Source organism: Talpa occidentalis, unplaced genomic scaffold (genome assembly GCF_014898055.3).
Source record: "Talpa occidentalis isolate TD23 unplaced genomic scaffold, MPIMG_talOcc4v2.1 talOcc4.8, whole genome shotgun sequence".
Lineage (NCBI taxonomy): Eukaryota > Metazoa > Chordata > Mammalia > Eulipotyphla > Talpidae > Talpa > Talpa occidentalis.
The window spans coordinates 21,374,097-21,388,890 of record NW_023605194.1 but is presented as its reverse complement, the minus strand read 5'-3'; the positions used below and the strand labels follow the sequence as shown (position 1 = coordinate 21,388,890).

The following is a 14,794-nucleotide window of genomic DNA, read 5'->3' as shown; positions in this document are numbered from 1 at the left end:
AGAAGGACCGAAGTACACTGCTGAGGGGAGCAGCGGGCGGCAGGAGAGGTCTGCGCGCCATGTGGGATCCTCCTCCGGTGGCCTGGGAGCAGCCGGGGATCGAGCCGGCGCCGTGGAGGTCGCAGGCAGCTTCACAACCCTGCGCTCAACCACTGCGCTACCGGGGAGGCCCCAACACTACTGTTTTCTTACTGAAGAATAGAAAGGTAAATTTTATCGCATGCATTTTTACCACAATATAAAATTTGCTTTAAAAATGTTACTACACAAATAATGTGATAACTATGGGAAAATCAGAAATTAAAAACAAGCAAAAAGGAAAATAAAAATCACCCAAAGTCCTAAGAGCTATTCTGTTGCATAAATGCATAAATAAATCAAATGTATATTATATGTATGTAGGTTCACACCGGATAGGCTATTTTATAACCTCACTTGACTTTTTCAAACAAGTTTTACACTATTTTATTTTATGTTTTTATTTTATATATTTTTACATAATTTTTCATTTCTGTATAATGTATGCATTTTCATCATGGTTATAGTCCCCATAAAATCCCCACTACCCTTGTTTTGATCCTACTCCCTCCCCCACCCCCGTTAGTTTTACACTTTTTTTAAAAAAGATTTATTTATTTATACAAGAACTGGGGTACAGGTCACAGGCACGGGAGGGTAAGAGAATTCACCAGAGAGAGCCGGGAGCCGAACAGGCAGACGGACCAAAGACACTGCTGAGGGGAGCAGTGGGCGAGGCTGGAGAGGTCTGCCAGGCCATGTCGGTTTCTCCCTGGCTGGCTGGGGATCGAACTCATGCTGCAGAGGCTGCAGACAGCTTCACAGCCCAGCACTTAACCCGCTGCGCCACTGGGGAGGCCCTTTACACTACTTTAAACCATGTTTTAAATCCTATCTAGAAGAGTAAATATTTCACGTTTCTATGAACCTTATGGCTTTGAAATGGGAATGAAACTGCACATTTAGAGGTGCATGATCCTCCGATGATGCTTCTCTTTTTGGGTCACGTGCCATCAAGAGAAAGAAAGGTTCTTCCACTCCTGATTTGCCAGCTGGCTCTGCTGACATCTTCCTTTTATACATGACCACACCCACAGAGGTTTCTGGTGCTTTCAGAACTGGTGAATGTACCTGCCCCTGGGACGCCTTAGTCACATGTCTATGCACTGAAGTAATATAAAAATACATCTGAACAAGGTTAACGATTAAATTGTTGAGATGAAAGGTCAACAGATCTGCCTGTAGTTGGGACATCAGGAGATTGGGAGATCTCCTGTTTACTACTTGCCTTCCACCTTTTCTGAGGAAAAAAGGAAGTAAGAAACAGCACCGTCACAGGAGAGTCTCTCTTCCAGACTGCTCCAGGAATCATGCTGGAGACCTTCTGCAATTCTACTTTTTGGGTAAGAAATTACAGTCGTCCTGACTGTTGACTCTTCTTGGACTTAGAACAAATAGTAGATTTGCCTAGAGTGGCCACCAATAAAAATCAGAGTAGTTAAGTATGGACTAAAATGCATGCTTTTTTAGATAAACTCATGCCCCAGGCCATCTCTTGTGGCCACATGGATGGAGCTGGAAGGAATTATGCTAAGTAAAATAAGTCAGAAGGGGAAAGATAAATGTTGGGTGGTTTCACTTATATATGGAATATAGAGAAAAAAAGGGTCAGGAAAAAAAAACAAAACTTGTAAGCTGACCATAGATTTGAGCCTACAGCAGGGAAGGAGAGAGGAAGTGGTCAGAACAGGGGAGGGAATTTCACAAGGGACTACGGTGTTGGATCATGGGTGCTATGGTGGTGGGAAAACTACAGGGACTACATGTAAGGAAATAAATAAATTTAATAATAAATACATATAAATAAAATACATGCTTTTTAAAGAAATGATAAGTCACAATATTGCCAGAGGGTATTCTATGTGTGAAAAGTAGCATATTTTCTAACATTATGTTCTCCCAAAGCCTTCTCTTGAACTATGTAGCAAAATTGCATTCCCTAATTAGAAAAATAGGGAAGAGGTTTCCAATTTTATCAATGCTAGGAAAGGAAATTGTGTAGTTTGTGGGTAGAAGGAAGAAAAGTTCTATTAATGAATCTTTTTTTTTTTTTTAAGATTTATTTATTTATTTATACAAGCACTGGGTACAGTCAGAAGCGCGGGAGGGTGAGAGAATTCACCAGAGCCAGAGTGGGGAGCAGAGCAGGCAGAAGGACCGAAGTACACTGCTGAGGGGAGCAGCGGGCAGCAGGAGAGGTCCTTGCGCCATGTGGGACCCTCCTCCGGTGGCTGGGGAGCAGCTGGGGAGCAGCTGGGGAGCAGCTGGGGAGCAGCTGGGGATTGAACTGGCGCTGCAGAGGCTGCAGGCAGCCTCACAACCCAGCACTCAACCGCTGCGCCACCAGGGAGGCCCCTATTAATGAATCTTTTTGGGATAAGTTGATGTTGAAGTGACAATGGTGAGCACTGAGAAATTTTTTGATCCACTCGAGCACAGAATTTCAAGACAGGATGAGAAACTATCAAACGGTTTAGTGGCATAGAGAATGAACAGTGAGCCTGGATTTAGTGATTTTGATAAAGTATGACCCACTACAAACTCCTAACATCAGCACCTGAAGGAGCTGGAGTACTTGTTAAAATTGTTTAAATATTGTAGGTAATTCTTTTGAACTGTAAAGTTACATAAATTTATGGAGAGATAAGAAAAGCTGGAGAGGAGATAGACAAGCACTACCCTTCTTAGAGAGAATCTGGGCCCCTAGGACCTTGAGGCTAGATGGCCAATTGTGACTATCCCAGAGAGGTGGGGCTTAATAGGCCACAGGCCATCCTTTGAGAATTCTCTAAGAATTATCTGACAGATCCTCTTGGTTCAGAGTACCTCAACTTATTATTTAAGTCTGTATAAACAGTTATACAAGACAACTTAAAAAATCTTCTAGGAAGAGAAAACTCTACCCTCACATGACTCAGACATAAGAATTGTTGCAACTCTCCCCCTGACCTCACAAGACATTTCTGTTAACTGCGCGATGCAACGACTAGTACAAAACCTGCTGGGCATAAGCTTTCTGTCTAAAGTGTTTTTGCCACTCCTGTGCCGAAGGTCCTCTCTGGGTCATCAGAGGCTAAATATGACTAAGCATCCTGCTTATCTGCTGCCTGCATGTTTGAATGCCAGCCAGTTAGTTTAATTAATAATAAAAATAAAAAGGTTTTATATTTCAGGGAATTATTCTCCCCTTTAGATCGAGTAATGATCCCTCTTTACCCTCCAACTTAACTGCAGTGGTGAGATCTCCTGCAGTGGTGAAAAAACTTGCTTAGGATCCTAGAAAAAGGATTTTTAGAGGTTGGATTGGCCAGAAAAGTCACTAAATATCATAACTGGTGAATTTGTATCAATGGGGATGACAAAAATGCAGCTAAAGGGTCAGGTTGGTAATATAGCATTGAGTTATCATTGCCTGGATGTGGGGTTTGGGGTCTGGGCCGTGGCTGATCTTCTGTCTTCAAAAATGTGTATATCCAGCAATTCTTCCATTGCAGAATTCCTCATTTCTGAATAGTCCGGAGGCAGACCTGCCACTTTGTTTTGAGCAAACTGTACTGGTGTGGATTCCCTTGGGCTTCCTTTGGCTTCTGGCCCCTTGGCAGCTTCTCCATGTGTATAAACACAGGACAAAGAGATTTTCTATATCCAAACTCTACCTTGCTAAACAGGTAAGGAATGCCCACTATTTTTTAACTAGCTTCTTGATGTATAATAGAGACATTTTCTTGGTAGTTAAAACGTTCTTTTTTTTTTTTAAGATTTATTTATTTATTTATTTATTTATTTATGCATACAAGAGCTGGGGCACAAGCCAGAGGGGTGTGGGGGGGGCGTGGGGTGAGAGGATTCACCAGAGACAGAGTGGGGAACAGAACAGGCAGACTGCTGAGGTCTGCTATGCCATGTGGGTTGCTCCTTGCCTGGCCAGGGGATCAAACTCATTCTTCAGTGGCTGCAGACAGATTCATAGGTTACGTCTTAACCACATGCGCGACCAGGGAGGCCCCAGTTAAAGCGATCTTTTCTCTGTTTTTAACCAACTTTCCCAGGTGCTGCTGTCTCAGGCAGAACCATACTCTCATGGCCCCTCACCACCTAACCTGTGCCTCACGACCCTTGGCTCTGTTTCTTAGTCAAGGTGACTTTGATTTTTGCATAAGAATAGTGACTTTTGAATTTTTTTAAGATTTATTTTTATTTATGCATAAATAAAGAGCTGGGGTGTAGGCCAGGGGTGTGGGGGGTGAGAGGATTCACCAGAGACAGAGTAGGAAACAGAACAGGCGGATCCACTGAAATACACTGCTGAGCAGAACAACTGGTGAGACAGGAGAGGTCTGCTGCAACAGGCGAGTTAGCTCCCTGGCCTGAGATCGAACTCAAGCAGTGGCTGCCAATAGCTTTGTAGTGCTGAGACTTTAACACCGTGCACCACCAGAAAGGCCTGACCCTTGAATCTTATGGCTATTAGAATCTCTAAACACCAATGATGAGTAATCAATCAGTCAGAGAGATGTCTTTTCAGTATTTCAGAATAAACACTGGACTACCTACCTTTAAACTATGCTAATAAATCAGGAGACCCTGATTCAGTTGACATCTACCATGATGTGAAAATGAACTATATAATGTGTCCTTCATATCATTTGGGCAATTCAACCATTGCTCATCTTCCAAAACTTGGATCTGAAACAGAGCTTTCCCAGTCTTCCATGAATCTAAACAATCACAGAGGAAGGGGGTGAGTACTCACAGTGATACAACTGAGTAGGGAAAAAATGGAAAGGACAGGCAGTACTGGGTGGAGAAATGAGAGGAAGACCCTCTCCGCCAGCTGCCTGTTTCGTGCAGAGAAGATCTTCTGGAAACTGATAGACCCTCTAATCTAAGTTGTGATGTTACATTATAAAATCTGATATCTGCTTCTTTTTACTCCGCCCCCGCCCCCCAATCTTTCCTGACCTATAGAGCGGGCTTTAGAAAGACAAATTAGATTCAGGATTCCATGAACATACATGCCGATGACCTCAAGTTAGCTGCAATCTAAAATCTAAAGGGGGCCTCCCCTGGTGGCGCAGCGGTTGAGTGCTGGGCTGCAAAGCTGCCCGCAGCCTCTGCAGCACCGGTTCGATCCCCAGCTACCGCGAGGGTCCCACATGGCGTGCAGACCTCTCCTGCTGCCTGCTGCTCCCCTCAGCAGTGTACTTCGGTCGTTCTGGTCCCTGCTCTGGCTCTGGCGATTCGGTCGTTCTAGTCCCTGCTCTGGCTCTGGTGAATTCTCTCACCCTCCGGCACTTCTGACTGTACCCAATGCTTGTATGTATAAATAAATAAATATATATATATTAAAAAAAGACTTTAAAAAAAACAACAAAATTATAAAAAAATAAAATAAAATTACTTAGAGAGTTACTTCCATGTCTGCAAATAATGTTTTTATTTCTTGAACAGTTAACTTCAAAAAGACTAATTTCTGTGTTTTGTGAAACACAATTTAGCTCATTGACCCATCTCTCTAACTTCCTTTCTTCTCTTCCCTTCTTTCTGCCTTTTAATTTTGCATGGTTATTTTCAGTTCTTCTGTTGGTTACCTTTACACCTAAAAATAATCTGCCATTAATTTTAGACTCTGCATCTTATGTAAGGTGAGATAATTGATATCCTCAGATTTCTTGGATCTGGAGAAGCTCTTCAAATAAAATTTTCAGGAACAGCAACAGTAAATAAAGTCTCTGAGCCCTTGCTTTCTGAAAATGTTCATTGGCATATGGAATGCTAGGTTCGAAAAAAAGTTAACCCTAATGATGTCATCATGTTCCCCAACATCCTGTGCTACTGAGTTAGAATTCTTCTAAGTATTTGTTATCCTTTCTAGAAGCTTTTACCTCTTTATTCTTGATGTTCTGAAACTTTATGAGTCCTGTTTACATGAGTCTTTTTTTGTTTAATGAGTTCTACACTTTCAAACTGAAGATTCATGTCTTTCTTATCTAAGAATTTCTTATCTAAGAAATGTCCACACATTATTCTTTTCATTTCCTCCAGTTTTGAAGTTTCATCTCTCCAGAACATCTGAGATATTAGAGTCTCTAAATTGATGCTTCTCAATGTCTCACCCTCTTTTTTAAATTTTTCTTTTTCTCTATGTTCCCCATTTTTTCTTCCAGCGATCCTAAAAAAATCCTTTCTTCTAGCAATCATGGGTTTAATTTCTAAGAATTTTTCCTAATATGTAAATATACTCTCTATTAACAGCAGTCTATTAAAGGATGTAATGACTTCTCAAAGGGTATTAATTTTAATATAATTAAAAATTCTCTTTTGTTCCCTTAATGATTTCTGTTTGGTTCATCCCAGAATCAATTCTGTTTAATTATCTTGGCTATATTCTTACCCTGTTTTTTCTCAGCTTTCTGGTGGTTATTAGTGCATTGTTTGCATCTATGAATAAAGGATTTAAGTTATGAACATGTGTGACTGGAATGGGTTGCTCTACAGCGACCATTGTGTAAATCTACTTCCCTAGTTGGTCTTTTCTTGATGGGAACCTGTCAGGTCTGAGCCCTGGACCACACTCTGGACTTAGCAACTTCCCCCAAGAGCAGATCTTGGGCTGTACCTTTCTATCCCTACTGCAGGTCAAATGAGGATGGGGCACCAATGTCCACATTACCCACCTAGCCCTCCACAGGGAAAACATTCAGTTTCTCTAGAGAGTACTTTCATGTTAGCTCGGTTGGGGGTGGAAGGGCAAATATAGCTGTTGCCAGTGATTTGCAGTGATGAACTGGGGTGGGGGAGAGAATGAAGTGACTGGCATTACCGTGAGCAGATCCATAAACAGAACTTTAAGACTGTTGCTTCAGTCCTTTTCCTATTCTTGTTCTCTGTCATGGCTGACTACAAAGAATAGGTATATTTGAGGTAAGACTATCCCACCTACAAGTCATACCTATTGGAATTTATTGTCTATATAACAAGAAGCCCAGAGGTAGGGCAGACCCAGAACTTGTTAATTTAGCAGCTTAACATCATCGATAGGAACTGATGGTTCTCATATTTTCTCTGATAACCTCAGCATACCAAGCCAGTTATCAGTGAGCACATGACTGCAGATGGCCGCAGCACCTTCAAGTGCTAAAAATCACATACATTGTCATAAACTGGTTACTTCAAAAAGAAAGAAAGATAAAGATACCAGGTGCCCCCAGGTATCACTTGAAGAAAGAAGCAAGTGCTTTCTGGAGGTATAAATCACATGTAATAAAACTTACCCATTTCGACTACTTATTTCAGTGGCTTTTGTATAGTCACAGAACTGTGTGAATTTCACCACTAATAGGATAAGCTAGAAATGAAATTGACTCAAAATTTTAGACAGTGCAAGTTGCTTTTCATAGAGATTTTTCCTCAGTTTCATTGACATTCTATTATCAAACTTTTGATATTTGCTAATCAGTTAAGTGAAAAATGGCATGTCATAATTGGAAATTGCACTACTCTTAGTGAAGCCAAGCACCTTTTCATATGTTTACAAGCTGTTATGTTTCTTTTTCTTTAAATTATCCATTTGTATTCTATGTCCATATTTGCATTCATTAGTTAGCAATTTTTTTAATTGCTTTTGTAGGAGGACCTTTTTGGTCCTTTTTTCATGCTTTTTGGTTAAAACATGATAATCTGTATATAATAAAAGTGGTTTCCTAAAATACAATATAATGATTTATATACATGCACATTTTAAATGCAATATATATTCTGCATTTATGATTTGGAAGTAATCTTTAAACAGTAGAAATATATAGAACAGTTATAATTGGAAATACTGAAAAAGTACCCTGTTTTTAATCCCAGAAACATGTACTAAGCCTCAGATTATTAAGAAAACTTTGAAAAAGTTTGTTTGATATACATAACAATATGTTTGGGGAAGTGGGGTGAGAATAGCAACTTTCACTTTTTTTTTTTTTTTTAAGATTTATTTCTTTATTTATACAAGCACTGGGTACAGTCAGAAGCGCAGGAGGGTGAAAGAATTCACCAGAGCCAGAGCGGGGAGCAGAACAGGCAGAAGGACCAAAGTACACTGCTGAGGGGAGCAGTGGGCGGCAGGAGAGGTCTGTGTGCCATGTGGGACCCTCGCCCGGTGGCTGGGGATCGAACTGGTGCTGCAGAGGCTGCGAGCAGCTTCGCAACCCAGCGCTCAACTGCTGTGCCACCGGGGAGGCCCAGCAGCTTTCACTTTGACTTAAAATACTGAAGTCATTAAACTTAGTGTCGGGGCATGGAGGGTCCCCGGGTTCAGTGTCATCCCCACCCCAGAATTGGCAGTAGTCATCATTTTATCATTAACTAATCGCCTGTGACATTTTCCCTGGCATTGTTATCTCACTGGAGGCTTTTCATCAGTACCCTATTCTTTCGGACACATTTGGGGCACAACACATTGTCCTCCAGGTTTGGGGGGGACAATTTTCCAATAGTGAGGAGGAATACAGCACAGCCCTTGCTCCTCCAGTACCCATGCTTGTCCCCTATGGAGCTGCAGACAAACCTAGTCTCTCTCTGCAGGGACACTTTTCCCCTGACATTGTCTGGCTCTCATGGTGACTGTGCTTCTTCCTCCATCTTTCCGGCCAGAGCTGCAATTCCGGTCTAAGGGGCAAACATAGTACGGGGGTAGAAGTTATCACTACCTCTGGGTCAACAACCTCGAGCAGCAGATGCTTCAAGGACAGGCCTGAGCACCCCCTTTTCAGGAGAAACAGCCACTGTAGGAGGATTAGTTTCCCGCAGAATGTTCCAGAGTTATTTTCCCTTGCCCACCTTTGCTTTTCTCTCTGATTGTTTCAGGATCCTGGCCTCCTTCGTGTCGGGAATGTCCTTTTGATTTCAATGTGCATTTTTCAGATCCTCTCATTAACTTCTGATTTCTGGCCTCAGGTGCTTAGCTGCACAATGTCCCATTAAAGCAGGTTGGCTGATGGCATTTTCCAGGGCAATGAAGGAATCATATCTTTGATGATTTACCTGTCATTCTCCAGTGCTGTCTTCCATTTACAGGAAGTTTCGTTGTCTTTCACACTTCTTTTTCTTTTGGTCCACTTTGCTGAGGTTCTTTTTGTAGATGTACTTTTACTACAGGTCCCCCGTTCCTCTACCAACACAGGTTAGCACTGGAAAGTAAGATTTTCTTCCTCCAACTTCTTTGTGGAATTCCATTCTTTGCCTTTTGAATTCTCCAGACTCAGAAAAGAAGTTGAGATGATAGGAATGTCTCACTTCTGAAATGGCCCTTGACCCAAGATTGCGTTCTAAAAAAGCTTAGTCCTTTTTGATATAGATTGTTATATTTCTAATCAATTTCTAAAGCATTTCTAATCAATTTGCACCAGATTAATAAGTGTACACCTGTAGCAAGAGCTTCTCCTTTTCCTTGGCTTGGGAATGGTCTGCTGGTTTGTAGTCTCATTACTTAGTCATCCTTGGGGTGGGTGCGTTAGCTCCAGCTTGCTCTATTTTAACTCCTGATATTCCTAAAGGCAAACATGTAACACACTACTTAAAGAGGGGAGGGGATCCAATGGAATATGGTGGGAGATTAGTGGTGCTTTGGTGGTCGATATGGTATGGTCACATATATCAGAAGGAGATGTGTGAACCTATACCCCCAAATCATATACACTATTGTAAAGCACCCTTACCTCTATGAAATAAACAAACAAAATAAAATAAACAACAAAAGAGAACGATATCCTCCTAACAATGGTCTTTTCCCCCTTTCAGGTGCTTGTTGGGTTTCTTCTTATTCTTGCAGCCACAGAGCTGGCCCTTGTGCTCACAGAAGACTCTGGGCCAGCCTCAGTCCCTGCCATTAGATACACCAATCCAAGTCTGTACCTGGGCACATGGGTAAGACCCATCATCACACCCATTCTCTTTTTCTTCTCTATGCTCATAGTCATCTAACTGAAATTTTCTCTTTTGGAAGAAAATCAAGACCAATTTCATCTAATTTTTTCAAGGGAACTATGGTGAAGCAAAACTTAGTTGTAATGGGTCAAAGCAAAATTTATAGAGACTTTTCTCTAGTGTGCTAGCTTCACTGACTGTGTATCTTACCATCTAAAGATCACAGGTGAGATGCAGGTTGTTTTTGTTTTTTTTTTTAGAAAAAGTTTATTGAGAAGAAAAAGAGCAGAAATAAAGTGGGACTCCCAGGCCTGGGAGGGGCAAGGAAGCCCGAGATGCAGTTTTTTGATGTCAGAGAATTTTCTAAATGCTGTAAATATTGCCTTTAAATTTATTGGTGACTTTAATCAATGCATCACCGAGTCTCTGAATGTTTGTATAAATCTGATGAGATATGTGGAATATAGAAAAAACATACAAACCAGTCACACAAAGGAACTGACAAAACTAAACCAAAATAAACACTAGAAATGTGACTGCAGAATTGTGGCAACTGGAGGGGCAGGGGAATGGGGATGGGAGAGAGGGAGGGGACACAAGGACACTAGGGCCTAAGGTAAAGGACTCTGGGTGCCTGAATGGTGGGGATGTGATAGTGACATACATCTCAGGAGTGTGAACATATTCCCCTAAATCAATACAGTGCTGTAAACCACCATTGCCTCAGTAAAGGAAAAAATAAACAAACTTGGTGGCAGAAACTTATGTCCCTCTGTCAGGCATGGCTTTTGGAGGGCTTATACAGTGTTTAAAAACAAATTAATTTGGTTGCCATCATTTTAAAAGAGGAAGATGCCACATACTTGTTTGGATTTCCACACTTCCTTGAAAAATCAGAATGTCTGGCCACTTGGCTACATCCCCACAGGCTGCGGTCAGCCAGGACCAAGTAGCAGTTGTCCCATTAGGCCAGGTGTGTGGAGTGCAGTTTTCTGCTCTCAATTCACTCTGTCTGGCCCCAAGTATTTTTTTGTTTTTATTTTATTTCATTTTATGTTTTTGTTTGTTACTCATGTTATACACCAAAGCTGGAGACAGCTCATAGTGCTGATTAGGTGCAGTCTCTTCCTAGCCCTGCCTGGGGAGTTTAGTAACTTGAAATCCACTATGGTAGAAGTCTTTATATCATGGAAACTGGCAAATGTTATAAATCATGGATTTTTTTCAGAATAATGGTTTATTGACACAGCACTGGGTCTAGGAAACCAAAACTTACTATAGCCAAGTGAAATGATACAATGCAAGATTTAAAAAATTACTTAGTCTGATATTAGGAAGTCTCAGTACAGACAATTTGTACTCACTACCACAGAATCTGCCTCCCCCACCTGAGTTCTCTAGATCCTGAAGTTAATTTTCTTGGGTCTTGAAAAGGTTTTCTACCTCTCCAAGTAACTCCATTAAAATGCAGATGATGGGGCCTCCCCTGGTGGCATAGCTGTTGAGCACTGGGCTGCGAGGCGGCCCACAGCCTCTGCAGCGCTCGTTGCTGGTTCATTCCCCGGCCACTGGTGAGGGTCCCATAGGAAAAAAAAAAAATGCAGATGATGTCTTAAGAGGACATTTGAAAACACTGTTCCTAACATTGAACTATGGCATGGTTCTATTATATAAATATTTCAAATATTTCAAATGTATATATTTGACCTTGGGGACAAGTGTTTGTTTTGTTTTTTCTATCTTGTTAAATAAACAGCATGGTGCTGATTTAAAACAAACAAAAAAAGCAGATTAACAACCCTCTGCATTCTTGGCTAACCCCCTACCCAAGGGTGGTAAATGAGATGGGGTGAAGAAGGGGATTGCAGGGAGAGCATGAGGCCCTGAAAGGGTGAGTTGGATGGTATCAGAGAGGAAATTGACATTTTAGCATTAGATTATTAACAGGAGATTAGTTATAACAACCTCTTCCTCTGACTCCCATTTTGTCCCTGTTCCCTGACATCCTTCTTGCCTCTTGTCCTTGGTTAGTGAAAATATTTTTCAGAAATTGTTGTGAATTTCCCCCTAGCTCCTGGTTTTGATGATTCAACACAGCAGGCGATGGTGTGTGCAGAAGGACTCTTGGTTCCTGTCCCTGTTCTGGCTTCTCTCAATACTCTGTGGCACTTTCCAATTTCAGACCCTGATTCGGACACTCTTGAAGGTATGGAGGAAAGAGGTGGCTCGAGGAGGCACTGCTGGGCAGCTTCTAAGCTGGCATAAGTGGCATAAAATAAATTGAGCTCCATGATAGAATTGCAATTGGGGATTTCATAGTAGACTCACATAGACTTGATCCAGAGAGGCTAGATCATTTTCTTTTTTCTGGCTCATTTTCTCTTTTCCCCCCTTAGGATAGCAACTCGAATCTGGTCTACTCTTGCCTCTTCTTCATCTGCTATGGACTGCAGATCCTGATCCTGATCCTTTCAGCATTTTCAGAAAAAGATAATTCATCAAATGTGAGACTCTAAATATGTCTGTGCCCACCTCCTATATTATCTATTTGAATGGTATCTTGGCAAGTATAACTGAGATTCTGGGTCTCATGGAGATCCCACAGGATGTACTATAGACCATTTCATGACATAAGGAAAGGAAGGGGGTTAGAGTATAGAAATAGTGACTTGCACATGGACTCACCAATCTTCAACACAGACAGTCCATCCATCTATGCCTGAAAGTCACTAGTTGTCATTCTACCTGTGACCTTAGAGTCTCCAAATAAGATTGATGACCAGCCTACTTCAGCACCACATCTAGTTTCTGGCATAACATCATATTTAGAAAAATCAGTTTCTGATGTTAGAGTCCCATATAGAGTTTCTGTTTCCAGTTGACGTAATTTCTGGATTTTTGTGTCTTACAGGATCCATCATCCACAGCTTCATTTCTGAGTAACATTACCTTCAGCTGGTACAACAGGTAGGAAATACCAGGCATATAGGTCATTTATATTCCCACCCCTCACTCTTCTGAAAATGATGGAAATCTTAATTTTAAAAAAAAAAATGCTGTTTTGATCTGCATTTCTCCTCTACTTAGGCAGAGGATGGAGGGGAATTTGTTCTTGGTGACCTTGGGCTCATGGAGAAAAGAAAGGACACTGGGAAAAGGAGGTAGGAGGACAGAAAAAGGAAATTAGGGACAGGCAGTGTGGCATAGACTTGGAGGAGAAAGGCTGAAATAACAGGCCTGGGCTACGAGAGAATCTGGAGCAAGAATCTTGTCTCTTGCAGTCCGTGGGCCCCTTGCCAGGATTATAGAGGGAAACAAATACATTGAAATAGTTACCTAGATTTTCTATACCTTTAAAAATATTTTCAAAAATCTGCGATATAATAATACTAGTGCTTCTTTACTGTTGCATTAAACTCAGGGGTGAGTCTAATGACTTCAAAGTAGTAATGAGCATGAACAAGTGGCAGAAAAACCTTTGATGTGTGCTGGTGACAAAGGTATAGGCTCTCCATTTTGTAATTCTGGCCGGTTGCCTACATGCGTTTTAGAAGGAAAGGCTAGATTTTAGGAAGAAGCCAGTAAAAATAAAGATGTACTTGATTTTCCATCCATGTTCTAACATCCCTGCTTGGGGAGTCTGATCTGGAAGGACAGTGTAGGTAGACGCAGCCTTCAGGTCTGCTCAGCTACCTCAGGGTGTGGTGGAGGTTCCTCCAGGCCCCAGAGTGACAAGGGGACAGCTAGTGTTGGAGGAGGAAGGAGCAGGGGAGACGATACTCTTTTGGCTCATAATGCAATAATGACCCTCAACTTCCCCTTCTCCTCTTATCTTTTATTACCTTCCATCACCCCACCTACTTCCTTTCTGCTCTCCCCACTCCTGTGAAGTTCAAAGAGTCAATATATGGGGTTGTGGGGCAAGGGAGAAGTCCCATCTTTCTCTCCCTTCATCCTGGAACTGGGGGGCAAGCCTGATAGAAGAATCTAGAACAGCCTGTGACCCAGCATGGAGGGTCTCAGTCTGGGGGTTACTCTTGTTCTAGCATCGTTTTGAAAGGCTACAAGCATCCTTTAACACTCGAAGATGTCTGGGAGGTTGATCAAGAGATTAAAACCAAGACACTAGTCAGCAAGTTTGAACCACACATGACAAGATTGCTGCAGAAGGCCAGGAAGGCATTCCAGAGACAGCAGCAAAAGAAAGCCAAGCAGAGCTCTGGAGCCAGGCCACATGGCTTGAACAAGAACCAGAGTCAAAGCCAAGATGTCCTTGTCCTGGTAACTTTCCTATGAGCGTCTGTGTGAATGTGCTGTGTGTCTCGGGCAAGAGCACTTCAGTGTTCTGGTGATTCTGTCATTACGTTTTTACAGAACTTTATACAGTGCATTTTATATTATTCACAGTATTCACAATACTAATAATACCTTGATGATGGATACATGGGTATATAATATATGATTCTTTCCATTTGGGTATATTTGAAATTTTCTATAATAGAATATTCTAAAAAATAGAAAAATAAAATAAATTGATACATAGACATTATTAGAATTGTGTGGGATTTAGTATTAGCATTTAGTTGATTTATTCACTCAAGAATATTTATTGAGTGCCACTGTATGTCAGAGACCATTCTGGCACTGGGTACAAGGAACAGCATAAAGGAGTCCTCATCTTCAGAGAGCTAGAAAAGAAACTTGGAGCCAAATTCATAGGTTACTTTTTGAGAGTTAAAGGAGCTGTTAGGAAAGTAATACATGTTCATGTGTTTGGAGTGAAGTACTACTTTAGAACAAGAGA

At 41.5% G+C, this 14,794-nt stretch overlaps 1 protein-coding gene across 1 annotated transcript in view; it reads left to right on the top strand.

Moving 5' to 3' along the window:
• Positions 1–1,214: 1,214 nt before the first annotated feature.
• Positions 1,215–14,794, top strand: part of ABCC2 (ATP binding cassette subfamily C member 2) — a 48,531-nt gene continuing 34,951 nt past the window's right edge. The window contains exons 1-7 of the mRNA XM_037496489.2: positions 1,215–1,421; positions 3,573–3,746; positions 9,865–9,990; positions 12,062–12,196; positions 12,387–12,494; positions 12,902–12,957; positions 14,037–14,271. Coding sequence (XP_037352386.1) covers positions 1,389–1,421; positions 3,573–3,746; positions 9,865–9,990; positions 12,062–12,196; positions 12,387–12,494; positions 12,902–12,957; positions 14,037–14,271 — 867 coding nt within the window. The 5' untranslated portion in view covers positions 1,215–1,388. The remainder of the gene's footprint in view (positions 1,422–3,572; positions 3,747–9,864; positions 9,991–12,061; positions 12,197–12,386; positions 12,495–12,901; positions 12,958–14,036; positions 14,272–14,794) is intronic.